This window comes from Maylandia zebra, linkage group LG8 (genome assembly GCF_041146795.1).
Source record: "Maylandia zebra isolate NMK-2024a linkage group LG8, Mzebra_GT3a, whole genome shotgun sequence".
Classification (NCBI taxonomy): Eukaryota; Metazoa; Chordata; class Actinopteri; order Cichliformes; family Cichlidae; genus Maylandia; species Maylandia zebra.
The window spans coordinates 18,420,708-18,448,664 of NC_135174.1; the positions used below are offsets into that span (position 1 = coordinate 18,420,708).

At 39.5% G+C, this 27,957-nt stretch overlaps 3 protein-coding genes and 2 non-coding genes across 10 annotated transcripts; 2 read left to right on the forward strand and 3 right to left on the reverse strand.

Moving 5' to 3' along the window:
• The first annotated feature begins 103 nt into the window (after positions 1-103).
• On the forward strand, positions 104-186 carry trnal-cag (transfer RNA leucine (anticodon CAG)). The gene has a single exon. It is a non-coding gene; the product is annotated as a tRNA-Leu (tRNA).
• A 205-nt stretch (positions 187-391) lies between these two features.
• On the reverse strand, positions 392-463 carry trnaq-uug (transfer RNA glutamine (anticodon UUG)). The gene has a single exon. It is a non-coding gene; the product is annotated as a tRNA-Gln (tRNA).
• Positions 464-1,680: 1,217 nt separating this feature from the next.
• On the reverse strand, positions 1,681-7,619 carry LOC101480810 (FERM domain-containing protein 6). Of its 3 annotated transcripts, none has more exons than XM_004561339.3 (13): positions 6,877-7,619; positions 6,522-6,612; positions 5,699-5,778; positions 5,135-5,193; positions 4,765-4,990; positions 4,525-4,680; positions 4,063-4,128; positions 3,890-3,958; positions 3,595-3,766; positions 3,256-3,408; positions 2,832-2,963; positions 2,716-2,738; positions 1,681-2,632 (listed from the first exon to the last, which is right to left on the reverse strand). In XM_004561339.3, the coding sequence occupies exons 1-13, from the start codon at positions 7,093-7,095 to the stop codon at positions 2,591-2,593; spliced, it is 1,488 nt and encodes a 495-aa protein (XP_004561396.2). In that variant the 5' UTR covers positions 7,096-7,619; the 3' UTR covers positions 1,681-2,590. The 3 variants fall into 3 exon arrangements, with proteins under 3 accessions (XP_004561396.2, XP_023009485.2, XP_023009486.2); XM_023153717.3 differs by having other exon boundaries at positions 3,592-3,766; XM_023153718.3 differs by lacking the exon at positions 2,716-2,738 and having other exon boundaries at positions 3,592-3,766.
• A 116-nt stretch (positions 7,620-7,735) lies between these two features.
• Positions 7,736-24,861, reverse strand: gpam (glycerol-3-phosphate acyltransferase, mitochondrial). Of its 3 annotated transcripts, none has more exons than XM_004561336.5 (21): positions 24,720-24,861; positions 21,785-21,922; positions 21,486-21,605; positions 20,884-20,957; positions 19,975-20,088; positions 19,653-19,802; positions 19,456-19,555; positions 17,994-18,130; positions 17,505-17,604; positions 15,758-15,970; positions 15,412-15,525; positions 15,226-15,311; positions 14,269-14,381; positions 13,202-13,272; positions 12,474-12,741; positions 12,117-12,274; positions 11,599-11,676; positions 11,313-11,450; positions 10,998-11,187; positions 10,652-10,710; positions 7,736-10,565 (listed from the first exon to the last, which is right to left on the reverse strand). In XM_004561336.5, exons 2-21 carry the CDS (start codon positions 21,866-21,868, stop codon positions 10,449-10,451), a joined length of 2,484 nt encoding a protein of 827 aa, XP_004561393.3. In that variant the 5' UTR covers positions 21,869-21,922; positions 24,720-24,861; the 3' UTR covers positions 7,736-10,448. The 3 variants fall into 3 exon arrangements, with proteins under 3 accessions (XP_004561393.3, XP_004561394.3, XP_076743641.1); XM_004561337.6 differs by lacking the exon at positions 24,720-24,861 and adding an exon at positions 24,430-24,653; XM_076887526.1 differs by lacking the exon at positions 24,720-24,861 and adding an exon at positions 24,336-24,355.
• Positions 24,862-24,874: 13 nt separating this feature from the next.
• Positions 24,875-27,598, forward strand: LOC101480515 (large ribosomal subunit protein eL19). 2 transcript variants are annotated; one of them, XM_012921855.2, is made up of 6 exons: positions 24,875-25,014; positions 26,421-26,527; positions 26,617-26,739; positions 26,940-27,060; positions 27,156-27,266; positions 27,356-27,598. In XM_012921855.2, exons 2-6 carry the CDS (start codon positions 26,422-26,424, stop codon positions 27,480-27,482), a joined length of 588 nt encoding a protein of 195 aa, XP_012777309.1. In that variant the 5' UTR covers positions 24,875-25,014; position 26,421; the 3' UTR covers positions 27,483-27,598. The 2 variants fall into 2 exon arrangements, with proteins under 2 accessions (XP_012777309.1, XP_004561395.1); XM_004561338.2 differs by lacking the exon at positions 24,875-25,014 and adding an exon at positions 25,370-25,443.
• The last annotated feature ends 359 nt before the right edge of the window (positions 27,599-27,957 follow it).

Below are 27,957 nucleotides of genomic sequence, written 5' to 3' on the forward strand. Positions count from 1 at the left end.
GTTGGTAAAGCAGAGGTGTAATAGTCTGCCAATCTGATCAGTTGTAAAGGTGTCTTGATCTGCTAGCCTGTCATGTGGATTCTGTATCAACAAGTGCAAATGTGTCAGGATGGCCGAGCGGTCTAAGGCGCTGCGTTCAGGTCGCAGTCTCTCCTGGAGGCATGGGTTCAAATCCCACTCCTGACATTACTTGCTTAAGACTGAAATGTTATGTGATGTCTTCCTTCAATAAAGGAGTTGCCACCAAATGGCAACTGCTTTGATAAGTTATGAACTTGAAATCTGATTCAGTTAGTGTTGGGGGTTCCATAGTGGAGGTCACCTACCAGGTTGGTGATGGGATGCTTTAATCTACATGCCAAATATCCTTGTGCAAGATACAAGGATATTTGGGCCCCACCGAGATTTGAACTCGGATTACTGGATTCAAAGTCCAGAGTGCTAGCCATTACACCATGGGACCCACGAAGCAAAGGGTTTACAGACAGATTTTGGAAGATTTGGACAAAACCTTTTCTTTATCGAAGATAAAATCCAACTGTCAGGAGTTGGATTTGAACTCCAACTTTAACACAGTGCCTTAGAACACTTGGCCATCCTAACTAAACAAAAAAAAAAGCATTCGAATGAGCTTACGCCAAAGACTGAACAATTCACAAAACAGCTTAAGTCGAGAAGGTAACAGCCAACAGCTAGTGAAGATGTTACCTTTGTTCAAGATATTGTAGAGGAAACTGTTTTATTTTATGACAGTAAGTGTTTGAATGACATGTAATACTCATACTCATGCTAAAATACCTCTATACAACTGCTGTCAGTGAATACTAGCTCAGGACTAGAATACAACTGTCATTGGACGTTTTATGGTAATAACAAGTGGATCCTCTCACCACCTAAATGAATCAACTGCCACTGAACATGTAGCAGGTGATGTGAAGAAGGAAAGGAAAGTTAATAAATAACATGCATGAGGTCCCACAGAGATTTGAACTCAGATCACTCGATTCAAAGTCCAGAGTGCTAATCATTACACCATGAAACCCACACCACAGAGGGTTTACACACAGATTTTGGAAGCCACACAATGTGATCTCATCAAATGAAATTCTGCATAACACTGTAAGATGCTTTGGATGAAAGCAAACTAAAACACTCTAGTTTTAATAAGTGATTAAAATATATTTTAATGGTAAAATGCTGATATAGTATTTTTGTTGTCTTTTTTTCTTTTTTTCAATGTAGCAATCAGAAATATTGTCAGAAGGCAAAACAAAAGGCCCAACAGATTTGCCGAGTGGACCATTACGGCTTTTGTTATAGTGGTCCACTTTATAGTCATATTTTATTAGAATTTGATTAGGATTTTTTTTATTTTGAGTTAGTAGACTCAGATCAGACAAGATGGAGGGAACAGGGGAGAAGAAAGAAAGAGGGGAGTGGAGTTGAGGAGAAAGTTAACAGAAGAAGAGGGAGATAAAAATAGATAAGAAGAGAGAGAAAAAACACTGAGCAGCACACAGTATTAATGATACATGTTTAGAGGCAGCAGCCGACCAAGATAGTGTGTGTGTGGGTACCTGTTTGTACACTTGTGTGTGTGAGCACACTTGTGTTCATTAGGTTACTCAATTTAACTATTTAACAGGTAGGTGTGGGGAGCCACAGCCTGCTTCCAAAGACATGAAGCAGGCATGGAGGAGACCTGGGCCCCAAATATCCAGAGGCCTCCCAGAGCATCAGAGCCCCTTTGAACAGAGAGCCAAGGAGAGCCCTAGACAGGATTCACACAGCAGCCAATGTGTAGAGCTGTCAACACTGACAGTGAAACAATCTTCTGAGTGCTTAGTATTAGGGTTTTATCATTGTGTTTTTGAAGGAGATTAGTCCTCGGCACTGTACTTCCATGTGTCCTACACAGTGCATTGCTCTCCGATTTTGCTACCAACCTTCTCATATTGTACACAGATCTTTACTTTATTTTCAGAAAAGCTCATTTATATATGTTTGGTTTAACGCAACAACAGGAGTGTGCCTTGAACCCACACCTCCAGGGGAGAGTGCACCCTTAACACAGCATCTTAGACCTCTCACATGATGGCATGGACTCTGATTGTTTGGAAATACTGCCACACTGTGGAAGCCTGACAACATAATTTCACCTGAATCATAAAACAGAACAATTTTTTAATGGTAACATTAATAATGGCAAATGAACAGAAGTCAGCACTGATTGTAATAGCACTGTTCAAAGAATGACAAAAATGTCCCAAGTGTTGTATTTATTATGTTATTGATATTTTAATACGTTTAGTTTGTAAATATGTATTAAAACACTATTATACCTCTTTCGATTTCTGAAGTGTAATTACTGCAACTTTAGGCTGTATAGTTTAAAGCAAGTTATAACTACTCAGGTCACTATATGGCTTCTGTTTTAGCACATTTAATGAGGTTTCCTCTAAGCAAACAAAATATAACGCTCAGCTGTATCCTTTCAGCATTTTAGCTCCATAACAACAAACTCCAACAGGTGTCTCCTTGTCTTGAGATGAAGAACGGGTGATGAATCCCTGCATCCTCTGAATCTCAATTAGTCCACAGATATCCCTTCATCCGTTTTTTTCCACAGAACCTGAAGATCACAGAGAAAGATGTTGGCTTTGATGCAGGATCGTGCTGGAAATGTTCAAACAGACAGACCTGCAGTTTGCTCACCTGTTTCATTTCCATGGTGACAGCTGATAAAAGAGGACACAATATCACATGCTACACAGAACTAACACATGATTCAACTGTTATTTTAGAATGGTCTTAGTGGTTTTTGGACTAACCTGCCCAGCAAAAAGAGGGTAACATCAAAGGAGCGTCAACAGACACACCACGGAGCAGCTCAGCCAGCCAGGACACCTCAGCTGGATCATCAACAAACAACTCCTCTGATTCGTCCAACCACAGCTCAGACCCTGGCATCAGTATAAACAAACAACTGATTTTGAGTTCAAGGCAAAAGTACAACAGGTAAGTTAAGAAAGTAGTTCTGCGTTCATTTGCCTAATGAGCTTTTAAACTTTCCCTCTTGGTCACTTCAGCAACATCAGCTGTTTTCTTCCTTAATTAGGTCTGCAGACCTACTGCTGTAAACCATTGCTGGGTAGAATTAAACGTGTTTTTACCAGTTTCCAAACATAAATGCACAATTTGTTTGAGAGGCAAATGTTGCACCATCTACACAATCATTTCCTCCCAATAGCAGACCTGTTGTAGAGCCTCCGTCCTCTTCCTTTTCCTCTTTAAACCAGGCAGTAGCTGTTTCCAGAGCATCACTGCAGTCGGACATTGAAGATGTGAGGTTGCTGCACTGGAGACTCTTTCTTAGGCACGCTGTGTCGCAGATGTAGGCTTCTTTGGCTGAAGATAGACAGAAAAGAGAACACCTTTGGAGTGTGACTGTGTAAGAGACTGTGATCTCAAATCTTTTAAAATCACTTAAAAGACTTATTGTTATTATTATTACATGATATTGGTTTCAGACCAAGACAACTGACTCAGTCGTGTCTTAGATAGGTTGTGGTAAAGTAAAGCCTTACGTACTACCCATGTTTTCCAGCTGTTGGATGGAACTGACTGCATCTCTGATGTTCATGTGGAGTTGGTGACTGTCACGGAGGTGCCTCAGGATGTGTTTAGAGTGGAAAGCTGATTTAGTGTAATAAACCAGTTTAGGAAGGCACAAAGAGCCCACAGCAGTGATTTCAAACCTGTTGCCCTGAAAAGTAAGAGCCATACATAAAGAGGATGATCTCGTGTGTTACGGTTAAAGCTACACGCAGGTCAATGTGACCTGTATTGTATGTATATTTTGATTATAGTCCAGTCTTTAGAACCTAACCTGAAAGGTAAAGCGATCAATACCTGTCCAGGAGAAATCGTACAACAAAGATTGTTTCCCTTCCACCTCCTTAAAAACACAAATTCAGATCAAGAATCTATATGTACATGTGAAAATAAGTTCATAAACTTTATTTAAAATTATGTGTGAGACTGTCATTGAAAACGACTCACCTGGCAAATATGGACTCCTTTCACTGTCACACCGAGGAGGATTAAACTCCTCGGCTGTTTGTCCTCCTGTGTGTAAAATAATAGTTGATAAAGCAGTTTTTTTGTTGTTGTTTTTTAAAGCCATGGGCTCACATAACAAACATGACTCAAAAAGAGTTCTCTAAAATGACCAAGGGAGACAAATAATGCAAGAGCATGCCAAAGAATTATTACTGGGGCTTTTTACGAGATCTGTAACAGTTTTCACACCCTGTAGGATATTTTTCTGAAGATTTTCTGAAATGTACGCGTTTATGGAGTGTCTGATATATGTGACCTCTTTTCCTTTTCCTTTTAACTGCCTGGTAGCTCCATATTCAACATCTCAGGACAGAAGTTTCTTAGTTAGTCTCTCTTAAACTAATTAAGAAACAGACATCCTCACACAGAGTTCGCCCTTGTTTAACTGTAACACTGTCTGACCTCTCTCATCCTGTAGAATGTGACAGGTCCATCCTGCAGCTCGTTGGCTTCCTTTATAAAGTGCAGGATGGCTTGCCTGCGGGACACCCCCCTCAGCTCACCATGCAGCACTGGGCTGTGCTGAAGTAAGTACTCTCTCCCTCTGCGCTTTATGAGCTGAGAAGATGAACACACAGATATATATATAAGAGTATTTCTGTCAAGGTTAGACTACACTTCTTTTTCTTTCTTTTTTTTTACCCATGAGGGGAAGTAATCTTCAGGGAGAAAGTAGCATCTGTGTTTTTTCTCCTGCTTCTTCTCTTCTCCGTCCTCCTCAGTCTCCTCTCCCTGTGCCAGATCGCCAACGTCAGCTTGGAGGGCAGAGGCTGCCAGCTGGAAGAACAAAGCCTCCTGATGGTGGCTCTGTGAACGCAGCACCTTCTGCCTCAGCTCAGTGTAGTAGAGCTGCTGCACTGTGGTGCTCCTGCAAGAAACAGGGAGGTTTTCTTTTCCTGTTATGAAGTCTGTCAGGTGTCTACTTTTCCACAAACATTTTCATAAACTTTAACAACACTTATAGTGGAAATTATTAATCTTGGAAAAAGAAGGTAATGGAAAACAAACTTACAAAATTAGCAGCCCACTTTCTACATAATACTGGACTCTTAGAAATAAGATAAACGGGACCTGGAAAGGTGGGATGAGTAAAGAGAGTACTCAGTTTATCGTTTCTGCTATCACACAGTCTAGTTAATATTTGACCAATATGATAAATCATTAAAAAAAGAAAAAGAAAACGTGGACATAAAAGAACTTTTAAAATAAGTCAGATCTTTCTAACATGTTTGACATGTTAGTCGTCCATTGGTGGACTTTATCTGGATACAGTGTTTTCACTGGGAGAAACATCTTAGTACTCATACAAGCAACACCTTCAGTCTTATCTGTTGCAGGTTTCCCCAGTCTTGTAAACAGCAAAGTTGCACAACTACTGAAATCAGCACCAGTGCATAACAATGAGCCACAAGATCTACTTGAGATCATTGATATGCAAATCATCATGACTGCCAGGAAAACATGAAATTTTAAGTGAGATCACTAAATTCAGCTTTTAGAGTGTTCCCATTACAGCATGGGGCTGTTTGTAGATCTGGTGATTTCTGTTCACCAAAAAAAGAAATGGAAAACTAACCATTAAAGATCCTTTGTTCCATCGTTTCCCAAAGTACTTGCTCAGCTTTTGGTCCAAATCAAGAAACAGGTAATCATTATCTTTAAAAAAGGAGAAAAAAAAGCACACATTCAATCAGAGATGTCAGGCTCAGTTTAGGGTCTACATACAGCTCAGTTTCAGACCATGTGGCCCAGAAAAGTAAAAGTATTGACTAACAACCTAGCAGTACAAAGGCCTTTTATTTCCATTGCGTTTGCTCTGAAGAAGAACAAATACATTTTTAAAACATTCACACTTATGGGATCACAAACTAGCTGGTGTGTCTTAGATAGTGAGCGCAATTTGAACAACATGTCTCAGTTTTTCCACATTCAATAAATCTGCTGTCATTAAAAAGAACTGCAACTGTCTAAATCAAAGAACCACATCTATGAACAGCCATGAAACTGACCATATTTCACACTTCTCGGTAGGGCGGCAAAATTAACAGTTGAGGTAGGTTAGCTCCTGACACAACACTTCATGCTGCACAGGAAAGAGTGGAAAAATAGGAAGAAAAAATTCGACATAACTTGCACGCTCAAGTAAAGTAACTCAGTTTTGGCCATATTTGTCCTGCAAACCATATGTTTGACAGCGCTGCATGAAATCAACACAATGAGTCCATTTAACACGTGTTATCCCTCAGTTATGTTGTTTACGGCTGATAGGAGATGGCTTTCCATTTATCATATCTTACAGCAGGTTCACTCACTATCAGCAGCCTCCCAGAATCTCAGCGTTCCACAGTTAATGAATAAAAAACATTTGCTCCTGAACTCCCGCGCAGAAACTAACTGACCTTTCATAACAGCTAGACCAAACACTTGGAGATCACTGACACCAAGATGCTTCAACACACTGTTCAACACCTCACGGCCTCTGGCTTTTACCTATAAACACACAGGAAGAAGAAAGAAAACATAAAACATACTGAGAGTCCATGCTTTCAGTGTTTTGGCTTTCTTGCAAATATGTTTTTTTCTAATAAAATACAGTTTTAGCTCTTCCACTGTTTTAAAAATAAATATACCCTACTGACAGATCAATGCAATCTTAACATGAATGTAATTTAGGTTTCTGTGTGCCCATGTGACGTGTCACAGTAAAATACCAAACAAGAAAATATGCTACAGAAAGGCCCTGTGGTCACTCACCGTGACAGCACAATCCAGGTGCTGCTTGTTCGGTAGAAGAACGCACACTTGTCGCCTCTGTTTGGTCCTCATTGCCACTAAGGCTTCGCATGGTCTCGATCCACTATATATCCTCCTCACAGCCTCCCATGGGCCTAACAAAGCAAGCCTCCCTCCTTCCTCAGCCTGACACATAATGATGTCTGTACAAACAGACAGATGCATCAAAAGTTGCCACATTACCAGATCTGCAACCAGAGAATTTAATGTATTTATTTATTTAGCAGTTTGATCTCTTTAGAAATAAATAAACAAAATTAGCTCTAATGTGCTAATAATGTGTTTGCATCATTTGATCACCTTTTACTTCTTTTGGACATACTGGGAGTTATTTTCACTCCAAATACTACAGAAAACTGAAAGATATTAATGTTTTGCAGAGAGAAATTGTCATGTCAGAAGCTACTGTTAGAAGCACTGTGTCTGCTTGTTTATCTTTGGGTTTATGTTCCCGTATGTACTGAATATAGTCAGCTTTTTAAAATCTGTCCTGGTAATAACAGTTTGTTCTACAAGCTACTGAGTGATGGGATGTACTTAGTGTTTCATGCACAGTGTAATAATTCACGCTGTTGTTCATCTGAGGTTGTATTTAAATAATTGACCTGTTGAACTTTGAAACTGAAATATGGTGTATTCTCTCTTTAACATGACTATAGTTTATTCTTATTTAATTTTTCATTGCAGTTACCATTCCTAACTCACTTTTATTTAAGCATTAGTTAACTATAATAACCTTTTACCCCTTTCACACACCAGAAAAATAATCACAAAATGCTTTTTAGATATAATAGAAGAAATAAAAAGGCAACACCATCACTAATCTATCATTAATTTATTTAAAAACAAAATCTAACAATGCCAATTGTGCTTTGCTTTGATAAAGCAAAAAGAAAAGTGACATATTTTTAGTAGCTGGTGATCCTAACATGTTCTCTCAACTTGTGAATTTTTTTTTCCAAGTTACCATCTACAGTGTTCTTTTGGATTCCCAAAATTATTAACATGCACAAAAAAAAACAAACAAGAAAAACAAACAAGAAAAGAATACTACAGTGCATTAAAAAGGCACCTGCTTCCCAGATACAGGCATTTATCCTACGTTATACAGAGTAGTGGGATGTGGTTAATGCAGCTTCAGTATCCCACAAGCAGTTCATTAAAAACTATAAATCTGTACCACGTCCATCGAGTATTCGACAATACCACAATGACCTTTTTAGATAACATTCAAGAGGTAACACAATTAATCTTCTACACATACAGCTCGCTTTCATCAACACAACTTACACGACATACACAGCGGTAAGGCTGTAAAAGACCATTATTATCAGGTTGAGCAGAGTTCACATTGAAGTGCCGATGATTAAAGGCGACCAGAGGAAACATGCAGTACAGTACGTATCATGGCAGATGGGTCCCCTGGTGAGGAGACTTGTACAGACCGAGGGCTCAGAAATGCTAGAAAGCTCGTGACACTCTCAGAGCACATTCTTGTTGCAGTAACATACTCTTCTGTTCTTCCACATGCTTTAGGTGTCTTTCACCAATATGTAACTTTTTTTCATTTACAAGTTTAGAAAAATATGAAAAATAAACATTACAATGACCTGTAACAAGAAGTGTTGAACTATCACACGTATTTCCCAATAGAAATATTTATTTAAAGGACCCAATTCTTGTATTGCCCTGACGCATCAACAATGTCCTCACGATCATTCAATAATGATGGCAATTCATTACGCTTCCTTTCAAACTTGCTGCTTCCTCTTTTTCTTGCCATCAAGAAGAGGAGCGGTGTACGTTTATATTCATGTTCACTGCAAACTGAAACTGAAAGACACACTAAATATTGACTTGATCGACTTTGTGTTATCAAGTTACTTTACAACATAATTAGAAACTCACAGCCAAATGCACAATGCTGTGTTGTTTCACCATCGTACTTTAACTTCAGCCACTCTGCTTTTTGTTCATGTTTTTAAAATTTCACAGTCAGGCATAATCTGACTTTTTGATTCCAACACTGAAACACTTAAATGTGTAAATGCAACTATAACAATAATAATAATAAGAAGAATAGGTAATATCTAGTTACTAGAGTAAACTCTATCATAATTTAAGTCAGTGTAAGATTGATTTTATTAAAGAATGTAACTAATGATGGAATTTAAAATTCCATTGCTATATCTAACATGAAAGAAGAAGAATTTAACCCGGAGGTTTTGGATGACTGCATTTTTTTCTGTTTCCTGTTTGTTTTTGACCTTACAGAGGTCTGTAAAGAGAACACTATACTGCACTCATAATTAGCCAACTGTTCAAAAGAACTGCACTATTTTACCACACTATGCAGCAATTTCAACTCACAAATGCCCAACTATTGCTCTTTCAGCAGCAATGCTATAAAGGCTATACAGCGTGTTTATGATAGAAGAAGAAAAAAAAAAGAGGTGGTAATCCCAAATATCTGCTTTCCCTGAAAGGCATGTCACAGAGTGTCTGAGCGTGTTGTTATTAGAATAAAAGTGGGTGTGATGGCTGGTATTCATTACTTTAAGTGCTGTGCTGTGTAACATTCATCGAAAAGTGAGGTGTTCTGCAAAAAGAAAAGAGATCAAAGTCACTTTTCATATGAAAAGTTTAAGTGAATGCACTTAGATATTAGTGGTTTGAATGCACTTAACTGTAGGTGGACATTGTTTTAGGCCTTGACTACGCCAGACTTTCAACAGGTACATATTGCATTCGCTAAGTAAATATTGTTCATGGGCCAAACTGCACACTGATTGTTTTTATCTAAAAAAAAAAAAACAGCAACTAGAAATAACTGACCTTCACCGTATGGAGATTTAAATTCATACATACATTTTGCCACTGAAACCTTGGATATGTACACAATTTGCAGGTGCACTGTATCTCTCTGAGTACAGCGAACTCTTCTCTTTAATTACACCAGAGTGTAATCATTTCAGTGCACTATAAATGAAGTTGTTCTACGTTCTATGTACAGGCAACACATTTTAAACTGTAAGATATTAGAGTGCACTGGAGAGAATACGGCAACTTTATAAACAAGCACAAAGAGTTAACATAAAAATGCCTCTGTTGTTGGTTATGTTTACAGTTATTTTATATGCATATTTTACTTGTTCACTTGTATAGACAAAAGGCAGCTTTGCTTTGTTCAGACTGCACGGTTAAATTTTTTTTTCCCATATTAAAACCTTTTGACTTCTCCTGCAAACGAACGATTCCTAGAGGGACCCCTTCAATACACATGTTAAATCAACTGCGCGGTTCTAACACAGGAAGTCAGGGACTGAAACAAAAAGAAAAAAAAAAAAAGAAGAAGAAAGGGAAGACTGGCTTCAAGTCTCTTCCGACTACAGCTGATAGTTAGCTGCTTTTACGTGAAGGCACTTCCTGGTAAAGCTTTCCACAGAGTAGCACCTGGGACTGTTTAGAAGTAACCAGTAGAAGCCCTTTATTGGAAGGAGCCTGGGGTCCGAGCTGGGTGACGCACGTCGCGGTCACAGCAGAGTGAAACCTAAGATGTACTGCAGGAGTTTGTTCCGATTTTCCTGAGGTAGAAAGGTGCTGCTTAGCTCCAGAGTTGTCACCTTGTTTTCTCTCCTCTCCTTTAGGACCTGGAGAATAAACAGAAAACAGGAGGTTTAGCTGGATGACTCTGCACATCACCCAAATACACACATAAAAATGCACACATGCCTACCCCGAGCTCCTTGAAAGTCCTCACGGTGTTCTTAACCAGATAATGAGTTGCACTTTCACCTGAATGAAAAGAGAAGTGCTTGAAATACATAAAACAGAGACAGGATCTTACTTTTAAAATTTTTCACTAGCTAAATCCTTCTTTAATCTGATAGTAATTTCTTATTTTTCATGTGAATACTACTTATACTTTTGGACTTTATTCCCAGCACCTAAAAAAAAAATCATGACTGGAAAAACCATTTTCTCATTTTTAGCAATTTTCTCAATTCCAAGTGCGATGTAGAGAAGTTTTAAATTATTTTTTAAATACATTGTGCAGTATGTGGGCGATATTAGGATATTACCATAACCAGCCACTCCTCTTTCTGTGCGTGTGAGCAGGTATCTGAAGAGCCTCTGGGTGTAGTCGGACTCGACCATGGGCTGGCTCAGACTGTGGACGAAGATCGCAGCCCCGCTGTAGGCCTCCAGCACCGGGCTGAGCAGCCGCTGAAGGAAGACAAAGAACTCCTGGTGCTCTGCAGAAACACTCACCTGAAAGACAACACAAACAGACCAAAAGTCAAATAAAGTCATTTTTGATGGTGAACAGTGGATGTTTGGATGTGAATGCTGTGGCGATTGTGTTGGCTGCAAAATTCCAAATGGTCTAAGTATACCTTAAGGTAGCGATCTCTCTGCTCCTCTCCAAAATCGCTGTCCTCATCCTCTTCGTCACTCCTCCAGGAAAGGGGCTCAGCAAACTTTTTGGGCCACGGCTCATCTGTGGGGCTTGGGCTCAGTTCCTCCTGGTCCTCCTGACGCACAAAAACAGATCAGAGGATCTGAAAGTTTCATTACCCAATAGCAACTATTGCTAAGAGTCCTTCCTAAAACATTCAACTTCTGACATTAACCGCCATGATCTGTTATTTTTGTCCAGCGGCTGACGGCCTGTAAACTCACCTCTGCCACATAAAGAACTCCATACTGGATCAGCCTGGTTACTGTGTCATGGAAAACCTGGTAAATAGTCTGGCAAGGCTGTGGGACAGACAGGAGAGATGTAGACACGCTAAAACATGAAACCACATAGGAGTTGAAAATGTAATTTTATAAACAACTACTTGTCAACAAACTTGTTCCATCATTACTAGTGTAAACTAATATGCAAACATTGTAAATAATCTTCATTTAGAGCCTAGGTTAGAGTTACTAATTACGGTGACAGGAATGTCTTATATTCAGATGATCAATGAGACTATAACCACACAGAGATGAAGTCAAGATTAATTATCTTGTCACAATTGCGCAAAACAATGTCTGGCATATATAAAAGGACTCTGATTGTAAACATGTCCACTGCTGAAGAAATGAGGCAGTGGACACGAGGTGGATGACAGCAGTAGTCATAATATCATAGACGCGTATGTAAAATGTGCGCAGACATTTGGAGTGATAAAGATGGAATATGCAGGACTTACTGGTGCTACAGCCACCTCATTGATAAGGAAGTGGGAGAGACCAGCGGCCTTGCGGATGAGTCTCTCTTGACTTAGAAGATGACTACTGGGATTGCCAGGCTGGCGAGCAGACTCTGATTCCATGACCAGCTCTCGCTGCAGCGACAGGACACTACAGGCTGGAGAGGTACAGGAAAACCTGTGTGTTTAGGACTGCTGAACTTAGATCTACTGTCACTTGTTTAACTTCAAACAGCAATTTAAACTAACTATTTAAAAAAAATGTATTATTCAAGCTTACATGTTCAGTATATTTTTCTTAAATAATAACCACAATGATGAACCAAAACAGCACATAATACTGTTGGCATAACTTACCAATGATTGCATCAGAAATGAATACATGGAAAAGGCCGTTGCTGTAGAAGTTGAGCTCAAAAAGCGCAGGTACAGTTTGACTAGGTGCGATGGTAAACTCTCCATTGCGATTAGAACTGCTGGTCACATTGAGGCAGTTCCCCAGGAGGTGGAGAGCACGCATGACCACGTCCTCTGAGTTCCCCGAAAAGCCCAAGTCAAAGTCTCGTGACAGGATCTCCTCCTTCATGTTGAAGAAGTCTTCCACTAGCTTGGACAACACCACCCCCTGACACAAAATGAGCAGGAAAAAACAACAACAACAACATCAGAAACTTAAAAAAAAAAAAAAAAAGTATATTGGTGAATTTTAATAAGCCCACTTCAAAATAATAAAAGTCGAGAAACAAAGAAAAAAACTACAAAAGGGCTTTTGGGGTTGTATGCAGCACTGAGCAGTTGTCATGACATTAGTGTGTCTGTAGAGGTCAGAGTCTCACAATTAATGCAAGAGGCGATGAAAGAGAATGCAGGAAGAAATACGATTTTCTAACAGAGTTATCTATTCCTATATTTATGACTTAAGTGTCATGCCCAGGAAGGTGCATACCTGCTAAACGGAAGAGGAACAAGGGGAAAAAAAACAAACATACCAGACGGGGTAATAATAGCAGGATTTTAAAAAATGTGAGCTGGTGTATCTGGCAGTGACAGAACACGAGGAGAGAGGAGGCAACAGCTACACATACCTGTCTGTGTCTATACAGCAGTAGACAGGCCACAATGTGGGTCGACATGATTGCTGACGATTTATTGGCCGCTATGAGGAGGAGATACAAAAGGGTATAATAAGCAACACACAACAGAAAGAGAACAAAAAAAGCAGAAGTAGCAGAAGTACTTGTAATTCATTGAGACACCCTTAAAGCAAGACTACAGTGCTGTAAGCCCCAAACTAAGCTGTGTTCAGTTCCTTTTTATATGTGTATATATGTATAGCATCCAATCATAGCAGATATCAAGTCAGGAAAGTTTACAGAGTATTACAGAGACGATTCAACCTTGAGCGTGATTAAGTGTGGACACAAAAAAAAAAAAAGAAAAAGTCTTAACATAAAGAAGCCTCAGACAGAACCCAACTCAAGGTGGGTGGCTGTCTGATTTAATAGGCTGGGGAGAAAGGATGTAAAAAAGCTATATACCTGTGTTTTGTTATATATGATTTTAATTAATTCATCAGAGTTTGACTTACTACAAATAAAATATTAAATAGGCCTAAAAGAGCTGATTATATTGATAGCACTCAAAGGCAGAAAGAAAGAGTATGTGAGGGAGTGTGTAAAGACAAGGGTTACTACAGATCACCTAAAGTAGTAATCAAGCATAGAGGTGCAGGACATTTATGAACAGCTAAGCTGGTACTGCATTCTTCCCCCTCCCCTGTGCTTCCATCCTCCCCTTCACCTTATTGGCTAAAAACAACATGCCATCCAGCTGGTGGTTCTGTGATAGGCTGTTGGTTTAAAAAAAAAAAAAAAAGCTAGTGTAGGAGAATGCAGCTGAATGAGCTGGGGAGAACCGGTTTCTGGAGTGCTATCCCAGGGCAAAACACCCCGAGTGATGTAAAGCGGATGGACTGATGCTGTGCTGTATTTCATGAGTGCTGCCTTTGTGAGCAGGTGCACCTTTAGCACAGGATGAAAAGGAGACTTATGTGCTTATTTAAGGGACCGGTGCTTACTGAAGACTTTAAATTATGATTCCTAGTCATCGTGCATGTAGTAAACCCACCATCTGCGGGTTGTGATTTTCTTACTAAAGAGAACGTGCTTGGCCAGGTTGTTGATAAGCTGTCGTCTAGAGATGTCCTCGGGCAGCTCTCTGTTCACCTGCTCTTCCTCCTGTCCATCAAACAGCTGAGCATCAGGCCTGGAAGGATAATAACAACAAGCCAATGTGTTTTTTACTGTGTCACACACAGTATGTATAATTTAAGATGGCAGTTGTCATGTCCAAACACACACCAGCTCATCTTTCACTCCTATTTTTGGGAGCTTGCAGTGTAACCCCCAATAATGTTAGAATATAATAATATTGGGTACTGTAAAATGTAATACACATTAGAATATACAACCACTACACGGGGATACAGTATTTAAAACCCAAATAAACATAGACGAATAAATAGACAAAAGAGGAACAAAGTGGCATGAGAGTGCCCTGTGTCTGACTTCTCTACAAACAATCTGCCCCTGCCGTTAAAAAGTACTCAAGTTCAAGATCTCAAGTTAATAGCTTACCAATTATTTGTCATCATTTATCTAACGTGATCTCAGGGTGGTTATCTTACTCATTTACTTCCTGGCTTTTGCCAAAGTCATTGCATGTCTCATCCATCCGTGCCATTAGCAAAACGTGATATGCCACTATTTCACGCGAGTGTTGAAAAGAGTCTTCCATAATATTTGTCTCCAAAGAGTTGAGAAGGTTGTTAATCACCACTGTTGGCACAAGTTTTGAAACTGACTGTAGACCAGCTGGGGCAGACTGCAGTCATCCCAGCGACAGTGCTTTATCGCTCGTTTTTACTATGAAGAGACAGCTTTGAACTGATCTGACCCCTGCCAGGGCTAACTAACGACCCGTTCTCAAATGTCACAGAGCCTGCCATGAAGTAGCAGGAGGGAGGTATAGAGCTTGGACATGAAGATTGTCCAGGAAGGTCATGACATGTGAGACTATGGAGTGAGCGTGTGTGTATATTTGTACTAACTCTGCAGAAATAATGGTGGGCATCAAAGCATGTTCCAGAGATACAGGTGGTGGACTATGACGGCTTCTCTGGGTGTCCAAGTACTCCTATAATTGACATAAATGTGACATACGTATTCATAAATACATATTCAATATAAAAAACAAACATGGAAGGTTTTCAGCTCTTTTTAGTGTGATTAATCACCTTCAGGGAGAAGGGCTGGTTGAAATCAACACGGACACAACCGTAGTTCTTCCTCAACATCCTGAACACACCACATGCTATTCCCCACCAGCTTTCGTTCTTCTTCGGCTTGCCCTAGAACAAGACAGATTTGAAAGTTACCAAAAATATAGCTATAAGGACACAGCTGAAGCAGTTTGTGTCAAAACATGCTTGGCTCTACCACCAGAAATACATACATTTTTTTCAGTCACAAATTCAAAATCCAACTAATTTATTTTTCTGTGTATTTTTCTTTTTCTGTGCATGATTAAAAAACAAAAAACAAAAACACCTTTGTTGCCACCGACGTCATCCAGACACTCACCAGCTGCTCACTATTGTAGTTTCCCTCAATAATGCGGTCATAGGAGATGCCAACTGGCACCACCAGCACGTCTCCGATGGCCCCCGTGCACATTGTGTCAACCACGATAGACAGCATGCCTGCACGTGCTGGAGATGGCTTACCACTGCGCGACCGAGTCCCCTCCAGAAAGACCTCCAAAAACTGCTGCTGCCGCAACAATTCCTCTGTGTACTACGACAATGACGAAACAGGGAAATGATCAGGTGAATACAGAAAAGGTGTGTGTCAGACAAATGAGAAAATAATACATGTAAAGGTTGCAGTATTTTTGGTGAAAATGTAATTTGCTGACGTCCCGAAGCAGGAAATTCACTTAATTACAAGCTGACAGTCAAGTAAAGTCAAGGCCATGCCAGTGCTGTAGTATGCAGGTTAAACATGAGACTCAAAGTGTAGGAAATCGGGTGCATGCTGAGGTAGCTTTGCTGTATAATGATATCCTCCTGAGTACAGTGTGTACACAGCTGTCTTAGCTATGCAGACACTTTTGAGAATAGAAGCTTTGTCCTGAAATAAACTCCAGGCCGTGGCATTCAAAGTAAGCCGGGACGTCTAGGTTCAGTTTTCATGGGAGCAACTGGAGTTAGAGCAGCATGTGACCTTTTTCTACAGCTTGCCTGTGAAAGCTAATTCCATTCTGGCAAGTGACACATGCGTGCCAGATTAAAATCTCACTTTTTAGCAAATTAAATTACTTTGACCACTTTCAATCATTACAGCTGCAACTTGTGCACTCTTTGACATGTGCAATAACACTAAGTGCAATACTCTTTTCTGGCGTCGTTGTATTTTTACTCAGTTGTATACAGCATTTGTATTTTATTTTTATTCTATTGTATATTTTATTCTATTTTATTCTACTGTATATAGTATTTTATTGTGTTCTATTCTGTACAGTTGTGTACTGTATTTATTCTTATTGTATTCTAATTTTTGCGTCATAACTTTTGCACTGTCCACTTCCTGCTGTGACAAAACAAATTTCCCACGTGTGGGACTAATAAAGGTTATCTTATCTCATCTTAAGAAAAAGAGGTAAAATATGGTTTGTATAACAGGATTGAATTTCAGCTCATCATTTCTACTAGCTGCTCATGTCTTGGGCTGATAATTCTTATCTTAAGGACACAATACGAACCTATCTTACAAGCACAATACACTGTTACTTATTGCCAACCCCTTCTGAAGATACAAAGAAAATCTGCCACTCAGATCAACCCATGCAATTAAATAAACCACCTAAGTTTCCACGCTACTTTGTAGAAAACACACTGAAAATCTTCCAAGTAGTTTATGATGGCGAAACACTAACAAAAACCTATGAATCTGCAACACAAGCCTGAACATCTACTCGTCATGTGATACAGAAAAACCTATAATGACCAATACTGGGTTACAACTGGTAAATAAAAGGTTAGATGACGTATAAGCCGACCCAATATGTTTAGAGAGCAAAACTGTTGACACATGGGTCACTACAATAAAGGAAAGGAGCATATCTACCCAAACATTTAGTTTGGGCTTACAAATGACAGGACTGTAGCAGAGTCAAAATAAGTTCTTTGGAAGATATAATGCTAATTACAAAGTAAAACTGGAAACAAAGACATGGCTTAAATAACAAAAACATTTCACTCTCTCATTATTCAATAGAAAAGAACACACAGAGCAGAAAACATGAAGAAAACCCGCTCTGCAGACTTACTGCGTGCAAAAGAGATCGGTACAAAATGTCTTTCTTTCCATCTGCAGACTCTTCCATTCTTCGTCGTATGAAGAAACCTCCAAGTTTACGGATCAGGGTGCTGAAAACAAAGAAGTTTTATAAAGTAGTTTCCAAGCTTTTCAATGGGCAGCAACAGCGAGCACAAACTCCACAGCTGTCAGCAAATACAGTTTTAATCAGTGATTTCCTCAAGGTACTAATTTGGATTAAGGTGTGACTATGATGAAAAAGGAGGACAGTTTGATACCGAAGCACTTAAAATATAAAGATGACTCATCCTGACACTTCAGGGACCCATGTTGTAAATACCCATGTAGTACAAAAGGATCAGTGCTGAACCAAATGCTAGTTGAAGCAGGATAAAAAAAAGATTTAACTATCGAACATATTTCCAGGGAATTCTTTATTGTTTGAGTTAAACATACACCTTATTTCCAGATCAATCTTCACACAAGGCCTTATGTTTACCTGAGGATGGGGATGCTTAAGTTGTTTCCAGCAGCGATGTGCGGGGCTTTGATGTTATGACAGAACAGAATCAACGTGATGAGCAGGTAGTCGATGTGGGATTTGTGAACTGGGAGGAAGACCATCGGCACATTTTGCTGCAAAGAAAAGAGAAATAAGCAATTTCTCCTAACACGTTTTTAAGAACTCTGTATGTGATCAATGTTGAGAACTTTTATTATCTACGAGAAATGTACAATGACAGAAAACACCTTGTAAATATTACAAGCAAGAAAATAAACACTCAGCTAAACAGCCAGTTTATTAGGTACACTTGTTCAACTGCTTGTTAACTCACAAGTCTAATCAGCCAATCCCAATAACTGCCCAGGAACTGAATGCATTTAGGTGTGTAAACACAGCCATGATGAACTGCTGAGGTTTAAACCGAGCATCAGAATGGGGAAGAAAGGTCATTTAAGTGATTTTGAACGTGGCTTGAGTGTTGGTGCCAGATGAGCTGATCTAAGTATTTCAGACACTGCTGATCTACTGGGATTTTCCTGTAAAGGAGAAAACATCCAGCAGTTCTTTGAGTAAGAATACCTTGGTGAAGTCAGAGGCCAGAGAAAAATGAGCAGACTGCTTTGAGTTGAACTGAACACTTGATTACTGCTGCAAGATTTGGATGGTAAGGTCAAAATCAGACATAAACAACATAAGGTAGGGATCCATCCTGCATTGTTCGGGCTAATGGTGGTGGTGGGGCAAATTTTCGTAGCAAACTTAAGATCCCATAGTAGAAAATGAGCATCATTTAAACACTAGAACCTAGCTCCGAGTATTGCTACTCATCATACCCATCCCTTTATTGCCGCACTGTACCCATCTTCCAGTGTGAATATCATGCCATGTAACAAAGCTTAAATGATCTCAAACTGGTTTCCTGAACATGACAGCAAGTTCACTATACTCAAATGGCCTCAACAGTCACCAGATCTCAATCAAATGAACCACCTTTGCAGAGTCGTGGAACGACAGATTTGTATCTCAGATGTGCAGCCAAAAAATCTGCAGCATGATGTTATCATGTCAACACTGTTCAAAATCTGAATCTGTGCCACAGAGAATTAAAGCAGTACTGAAGTCAAAAGGGGGTCCAACCTGGTACTAGCATGGTGTACCTAATAAAGTGGAGTGTATATTTAGTGCTAGTTTATGTATATTTACAACTATCAATCATTTACATTCATAAAGCCTCTTCAGTGGTCAGAAATAAAGGCTGCTTCGCTAGTTAATCAAGACACAGCAATCAGTGAAGAAGACTATGTACATGAAATACTACATCAGCTTTATCGGTTTAGCCGTTACCGTTTTCAGCAATCAGAAACAAGTTTTCAATATTAATGGAAAAAACAGTCTTACTCATTTTGGGTAGCAGATTGTGCTGAGACAGTTTATCATGTGTGTCTTTGCCCCTCACCTCTGTAGCAGCTTTCTTCACCATTTCCAGCTGTCCTTTGTGGATCTGGATGCTCCAGAAGAAGCCATTAAACAGCCTCAAAAGCACCCAACCAGTTAGCCTAATCCAAAAGAAAAATTAAGATGTAGAACAGAACACAACATAGCAGGTTTGCTTAAGGCATTACAATATTGTCATAAACTAAAAAGTATAAATACCTAATAAAGGCTGGGGAAATGTTAGCAACCATCTCTTGGAGGAAGGCCCTGGCTTTCTGCTTTACTTTGCTGACAGCTTTGTGCTCCTGACCAGGCTGGCTGGCTGCAGCATCCAAGTCTGTTGCTACTGTCACAATAGCATCCTCCACCCTGCAATCAACAAAAGAAGAACACAAACATAAAGCTGCCTCTTCTAACATTCAACGCATTGTCTCCATTTCTCTAATAAAATGGTTTCTTTATGTCCACCATATCACAAATTTATCTATGATTGGAAAATAAAGTTTGATGTGGGCTGAATTTCCTGTATCCTGACTTTTACCTGCTGTTGTTGAGTACGTTATCCACCACGTTCCTGGTGAACATGTCCTTGTGGACATCTCTCTCCACAACGAAAAGCACATAACTCAGTCTGCGTGCCAGCCAGCCCCGCTGTCTAGATGAGCACACACAGAAAAACGCTTGCATAAAACCACATAAATGATACATATTTACATACGAGAAGAGATTCTCAAATATACTCAGATATATGCTGAAAGCTGTGTTATAAACATGAGCCTTGCTTTTCGCACAAAAACACATAAGTTAAATATATGAATCAACATCCAGATAAGGGACAGTCAGGAATACTTGCACGACTTTTCATGGTAATATCACATTTCCAGGAACTGCAGAACAATGCATAACCTGCATAACCCAAACACACAGCTTCATCATCAACAGCTGTGTTACAGGTCAGGTTTGCTATACCTTGATGAGCTTTCAAGTAACATAATACTGACTGTGTCAGGACAAAGCAAACGATGCTAACCCAACCATGCTGAGTACGGTACATCACCATCTCTGTTTCCATGCTAATAGAACTAGATATTAACTTATTTCTGTTTTTCCCCATTCGGTTTGGAGCATGGTGGCATATATCTTACTGAGTATTGTCAACAAAAGCCAGCCACTGGGTGCATGTGTCTGGTGTCCACTGACAAACACTGTAAATTATTCATCTGTCGACCTTTCCACAATTTCAGAGAGTCATCCTCTTGACTTAAATCCAGTTATTTTACACTGGTTGTTAAGAATTTCACCCTAAATCTGAACTGCATTCAATGGGACTGATTGGAGATCAGAGGACTGACAAGGCAAGTAGAGACTTTCCTGTTCTGCCAAAGCATGACGTGAAGTTTCAGTTGAAGAATGTTCCTAAAGTGGAAGGGAAGTGAAAAGCTCCGTTTACCTAGTGTGGGTCTCGTTTATGTAGATGACGTTTCGCAGACCCAGAGATGGAATACTGGGATTGAACAGTCTCTCCTGTAAGGAACAAAAAAGATAAAAAATGAGAAAGTAACTCGAATCAGTTTAGTTTCGCGTTACTTTACAGCTTGTTATGCTTTCATTCTCGTTAAGAAAATAAATTTAACTAGAATTGAACCTTTTAACAGCTAATTTTTTATATTACTGCACTAAACTCAATAATGAGGTGTTTTAAGAATTGCTTTATGTCTAAAAAAAACATTCCTTGAAAATGCCTTGCAACCACTTTTCAGATTTTCACCTTTATCATATAAACACAGGAAGACAACCTGAGATCCACATATCATTTAATTAGCAAATTAAATAATCAAATTAGATCTGAATAGATTATATGAATAATAATGACTTATCTAAAATTATTTTTAATTATGATTTTTTTAAGAGGACTGCTTGTTTTTCCGAACAGCCAGGATAGATCGAGTTAGCAGGAACTATTCGATTCCATGCTGGCCAATTTCTTTACAAAAGACCAGAAATCAGCAAATGAACTCAAGCCACAGTTAATTAGCCGTGATGTAATTTTACCCAGCTCTGTGGTGTACAGGAGTGACAGCAGCGCCCCACAAAGGGCCTCTTTCTGTTCAGCAGACCCTCCTTCCACGTGCTGGCGACATTACGCAGGACTGAAGGGCTGGTGCTGCGGTCCTTGAAATGCATAAAAAAAAAGATTGATCAGGAAGAAGCAAAAGCATCACATGAAAGGACCGTGTGTGCTGATATGAGATTTATCGCCTTTGATCTTGGGGGGGATGCATGGCGCTGTTCTGAATGTACAATGAAAATTACAACAACAACAAAAAGAAAACAAATTAATTGTGGCTTACCGAGTCTTCATTGGGATGTTTCCAGCGGTTACACCACTGCTCGCCATTGCTGACCTGCAGCAGCAAGCCATCTGACAGCTCCATGCTCTCTGCTGTCTCCTTCCTCTCCCTCCTGGTCACACACCACTAGCTGGCAAGCTGACAGCACACACAAATACAATACAGTTATATTTTTTTTAATTTAAGTGATCAATGAATATTAGTGAGTAGCACAAAGAAAATGCACAGCGTTTAAATCTAGCTGGTGGAAAAATACAACACTCACTGCAGCAATGTATTAAGCTACAGTGGGCGACATAGCTTATATCGCCTTCACGAGCAGCCTCTGCTCAGCATTTTGACTGCATGAGCAATGATGGTGAACAACCAGATGTTAACAGCTTCCTTTCAACTTTAAAGCCAAAAGTCAGCACCTCCCACATGAGGCATCGCTGTGCTATTCAGATTCAGTCAACGCTGGCATGCTCCGGTTAGACCTGATTTTCTAAGAAAAGTCGGAAGTCATACTGGAAAAACCAACAAGATGCAGCAGATAATAATGTATATTAATCACCCCAACATCTCAGACTGAATGCAGTCTGGTGGGACTAGTTAACAGAGAAGTCAAAGTTTTACTTCTTTAACTGATATGCGAGTAAGCCATTTTAAATAGCAGTGTGACCACAGATAGGGCAAAGACTTCCTCATTTTAGAAAACACAAACATTTTCAAACACCAAACAATGCACTTCTTAAAGATGTTAATTAAGATCATCATCTGCCCTCAAGACACAGCTGTCGTACTCAACTCCAGCTGACAAGAACCTTAAATTAAATGCACAAACTCAGATATATGCAGCCAAACTACGCTGCTCTTTTTTTGGTTTAGCTTAATGCACACATTAAATATTTGACAATGGAAAAAAACAAATAACAGAACCAAATAAAGCCTTTACTTTGGGAAGCAGCAGGTTTATGGCACAGAAAAATTATCATTTTATCAAAAGGCCCGCAGTTAGATTGAGTAACAACATCAACTACTATGTACGCACTGATTTACTGGCTGAACAGTGCTATCTGACAAGTCACCAATTCGCCATGATTTCTGACAGAGGCCCATTGGCAAACAACAACAAAACAAAAGTAAAACGCCAGTATTGCCCAAGCTGACATTTTAACATGAGTATCAGCTCACGGTTACACAGCTGGAGCGTCCCTATCAGTCACTATGTAGAAATGGTCACTACACAAAATAGCAATCTAAAAATAACATAATGGGAAGCTTTTGTTTGGCATTTTAAACATAATTTGTCTAATGTGCCTCAAATGACACTTTGCTTTTGTTACACACCAGTTGTCCTGCATAACACTGGTAAGCGTCCTGAAACAAAGTCAAAATTTACACTAAACACACAATGCTGGAGGATTTTACAATGAACCAAACATAGCATAACCACTGAACCTTCCTGAAGAAACAAGGTAAGGGGATAGCTAGACATCAGTAAGGAAAGAGAGAAGATGTGAAGAGAACCCACAAAGGTAATTAAGAGAATGTCTTTGATTAGCCTGGAAATGAGTCAATTTATGAATGAATGCTTACACAGACTGTACAGTATGTGTGTCAGTTAAGGACACTGTCGGTCCATCTTTCTCTGACTAATACGTCTGACTGTCAGCAGACTGGCCTCTTCACAAAAATGTTCCTGCCTAACAAGCTTCAATGAATGAATGAACATTGTGACATTGTCCTCCTGTGGTGTTGTGGTTGTAGTGGGTGATGTGCACACAGATGAGGGAAGCAGAGATTTCAAAGGGGTCAACGGCCGAGAGTACTCCAGAAAAACAAAGACCTCCAAGAATGAGGAGCTTAAGGGAATTAGATAACAAGTGAAGGTAGCCCTTACACTGCATTAAAGTTTAATGAGTACACGGATAATAACATTCAACGTATGCAAATCCTATAAACTAATTTGAATAATTTTCATGGGATATATCTACATTAGTTTGTAGCAACTTCCACTATCTGTTATAACGTTGTTAAATATTTGATTCAATCAGTAATTTCAAAATGAAGTATCATCAAGAAATTATTAAAAAACAACACGCTGAGGCGCTACTATCGAATTACACTGGCAAAGTATGGCCTGGGCCATCTGCCACATAATCACGTTTTATTTACCTTTAGCAAAATCATGCCTGTTCATGCACACTGAAAACCACTGGGTTAATCCGGCAGACAGGCTCAGACCTGCCTTGCAATAAGCAGGTCAAACAGGAGAGGTCTCTTTGTGACAGATGGTCAGTTCAGATAACTAGCTGATCAGACAACAATAGCACCAACCAGACATGCCCATGTCTAGCTTGGCCGCGGAAACGCGGTACTGTTCAGTTACAGCCGACACCTCCTAGAAAGACATTATTAAAAAGTCTCCAGTTTGTGCATTTGGATGGTGTTGCGTAAAGTTATTAAAACGTGATGTGAGCAGCTTCCGTGACCGTCTGTGGCACGCTGCATGGCATGCTTCCGAGCTTCATGAGGCACATCTCATCTTACAGCTAACGCCGGTACTCACGATGGTCTCCAAGACAGGGGTGACTTTAACCTGTTCTCCACTCGATGTCTTAATCTAGTCTGAATCTTAAATGATTAGCATTAGCCCGGTTTACCTCAGTGCGGATGAGACATGGAAAAATGTCAAATCCCACATTGCCGGGGGTCGTCTCGAACTCAATGTCAGTGTAAAGTTGACCGACTATGTCGTGTTTTACTGTGAAAAACGGCTCTAAATGATAAGTAATTATCTCTCACAACCGTGTCAACAAGTCCATATTAACGACACAGTTACTGTTTCTATGACAGGACAGGAACGGCGTTAGTAACAGTTACTAATAATGCAACGATGTAGCTGTTAGCATTAGCTCTCCAGCCACGCTCGCGAGAATGGACTCTCACTTACCTTGACAACAGTGTTACGCTGAGTCATATCTAAAATGTAAGCTTATCGACAAACAGCCGGCCGCTGAGTATTTCGGTACGCTTCTTTTGTAACACACTAGCTCCACTGTCCTTGGTACACCGGACAACACAGCTCTGACACTCGGGGATGTGTGACAGGAGGGAGGACCACTTGCGGTGGTTTTGTTTTGGTACAAGCAGCGGCGCCATTCTGCCACCAGCCAGAAGAGGGCAGCACGACGCCACTTTGACCACTTTGCGTTGCAATTTGACAACATTAAACACTTAATATAAAGGTGCGTTAGTATTTCTATTTTTTTGTCCATTTTTTATTTGATGTGGAAATGTGTCATCTTGACAAAGCTTTTTTTTTTTTTTTTAAAGCTGTTTTTAAAATGCAGTCTTTGAAACATTGGGTTAACGCGCCCTCCAGTGGGCGGATTGATACAAGCATTTTATCGGACCGTACCACTGTGCTACATCAATAGGGTTATTGTGGCTTATTTTAAGACGCAGTAAACCAAAGCCAAAAGATTAAGATTATTAATTATTTGGTATTAATTATTAGTTAATTATTTAACTATTCTGTCACTTCATAAACATTGGCTGTATTTACATTTCTATATATTACAGCCACAGTTGTCTCACCCATGGCAATGGCTATAATGGTAGTGTCACAAACATTCTATTTCCTTCGTTTCTATCAAGCTAGCAGCAGCCATGAGGTAAGCTGTATATTTGAAATTTAATTAAGCTTTTCATTTCCAAGCAGAGTGCAGGAAGTGTTAGAGATTCTTTTTATTTAAAACAGCGGGGAGAACTGTCTAGATGACTTTGAGTGAATTCGCTCATTTCTACCAGAATGCGTTGATGGCCTTTGTTGGTAAGCAAACCGTGCTAATATAGTGAGACATGTCACAACATGTTAGAAGACAGCCCGTCTACTGAGCCAGGCATCAGCTGTAAAGACTGCAGTGTTTTGACTTTTTTTCAACAAGCTGACGAATGGATTGAGTGAAATAAAACGGATTTAATAATGAAAGTCAATTATCTCGGCAAGGTAGAGGTGTTACTTGTTGTCATGTGTTTTGGTACTTGGGCTACAGTCTTCTTCTCCCAAGTGGAAAACCAACCAGTAAACAAACAAGTTTACTGCACATCTAAAAGTCAGCAAATGACGTTTCAATCTTTTACAGCCTTTCATCAAAAAACACTCAAATGGGAGTTCAGTAGCTGATTTGTCCATTTATGTAACAGTTAGTTTATGACACTCGAAGAAAATAATTTAAATGATATATTGGCGTTAGGCGCTCAACTGGTCAAGGTCACACCTTCTTGTATAGGCATAAAAAATTAGGTATGAAGTAAAAATGGCTTATGAACACAATCGAGAGTGCTTTTTAATTGAATGGTGATGGGTAGGCAAAGTTTATTCCATCCTAACAAATAAGATTGTACTACAGAAACGTAGAATGTGACATATTTTTTTCATGTATGTTTTCTGTAACTGCCAGGGTGAATTAGTAATAGAATTATAATTTCTATTACTAAATTATATCCTCACTGGACTAAACTAGATTAAACTAAATCAAATGATACGCTTCTTCTTGCTGTAATATTGGGGTTTTTGTTTGTTTGTTTTTAATTTAGTTTAATAAAAACTATTTCCAACAGTGCTTATATAATGATTTTGCTCTCCCAGCATGCTCAGGCTCCAGAAGCGCTTGGCCTCCAGTGTCTTGCGCTGTGGTAAAAAGAAAGTGTGGCTGGACCCCAACGAGACCAACGAGATTGCCAACGCAAACTCTCGTGAGTTGTTTCCTTTGTGGATTTATGTAGTAGGCTCTGGGCTCCTTAAATTTACGCTTTTATTTAAATGAATTTTATTTGGGCTACAGGCCAGCAGATACGAAAACTGGTAAAGGATGGACTGATCATCAGAAAACCTGTGACTGTTCATTCCCGTGCACGCTGCCGCAAGAACACACTGGCACGCCGCAAGGGACGTCACACGGGTTATGGTGAGTAGTTAGGTTATTGTTATCTTTCCCCAAATTTGCTTTCACTAATAATGTGGCTAATAATTGCGTATTTGGGAAAATAAAATCAAGCGGTGTGTACATGTTAAGGACTGCTTATAGAAACTGCAAGTAGTGGTGGTTTCAGTATGAACTTGGAGTAAGATAAGAGTTTTATTTCAGTAATATAATTTTCTTTCCAGGTAAGAGAAAGGGCACGGCCAATGCTCGTATGCCGGAGAAGTTGTCATGGATGCGGCGCATGAGAATTCTGCGACGTCTTCTTCGTCGCTACAGGGAGTCCAAAAAAATTGACAGGCACATGTAAGAGTGAATGTCATCACTGATGTACTCACTGATCATGAATAAGGTTTTATGTCAGTTTCATTGATAGATGAGTAATGTTTTGTGTCTTCTAGGTACCACAGTCTCTACCTAAGAGCGAAGGGTAATGTCTTCAAAAACAAACGCATCCTTATGGAGCACATCCACAAATTAAAGGCTGACAAGGCTCGCAAGAAGCTCCTGGCGTACGTTTCCACTTCTTCTTTTCTTGTATTATTTCACTCCAAGCGCAGCAACATTTATACACTGAAATTAATTTGTTTCTGTCCTGCAGTGACCAAGCCGAGGCCCGGCGCACAAAGACAAGAGAAGCCCGCAAACGCAGAGAAGAGCGTCTCCAGGCCAAGAAAGAAGAGATCATCAAGAACTTATCAAAGGAGGAGGAAACTACAAAAAAGTGAATCTAAAATGTATTCAAATCTTGTGAGGATCAGCTTTTGGTTGTGAATAAATGTGGATAAGAGAAAATATCATCAGTAATGTTCTTGCCTTGATATTAAAAATGATTTGACATGAAGAGTACTTTGGAAAATATTTCATTTTGATTATGATTTATATATACCTGAATAAACAGAGGTGAGAGAAGCCCTTTTCTTCTTTTAACATGGCCATATATATATTGTAATATGGCTATGAAAAGACAGCAAACTATGCTTCTGAGGTAATGCTCTGAACACTACAAAAGGTGGCAGCAGAGTGCCAAATACATCTACGTCTACTCATTTTAGCCAGAGGAAATTAAACTATAAAGAGAACTGGAAAAAAAAAAGTCATTTTCAATCAGCAACTTGATCACACAGCACAGTATTCCTCAAAGGTATTATTAAAAATGGTAGATAAGCAACTTGGTAACAACAAACAAAGATCTTCCACTTT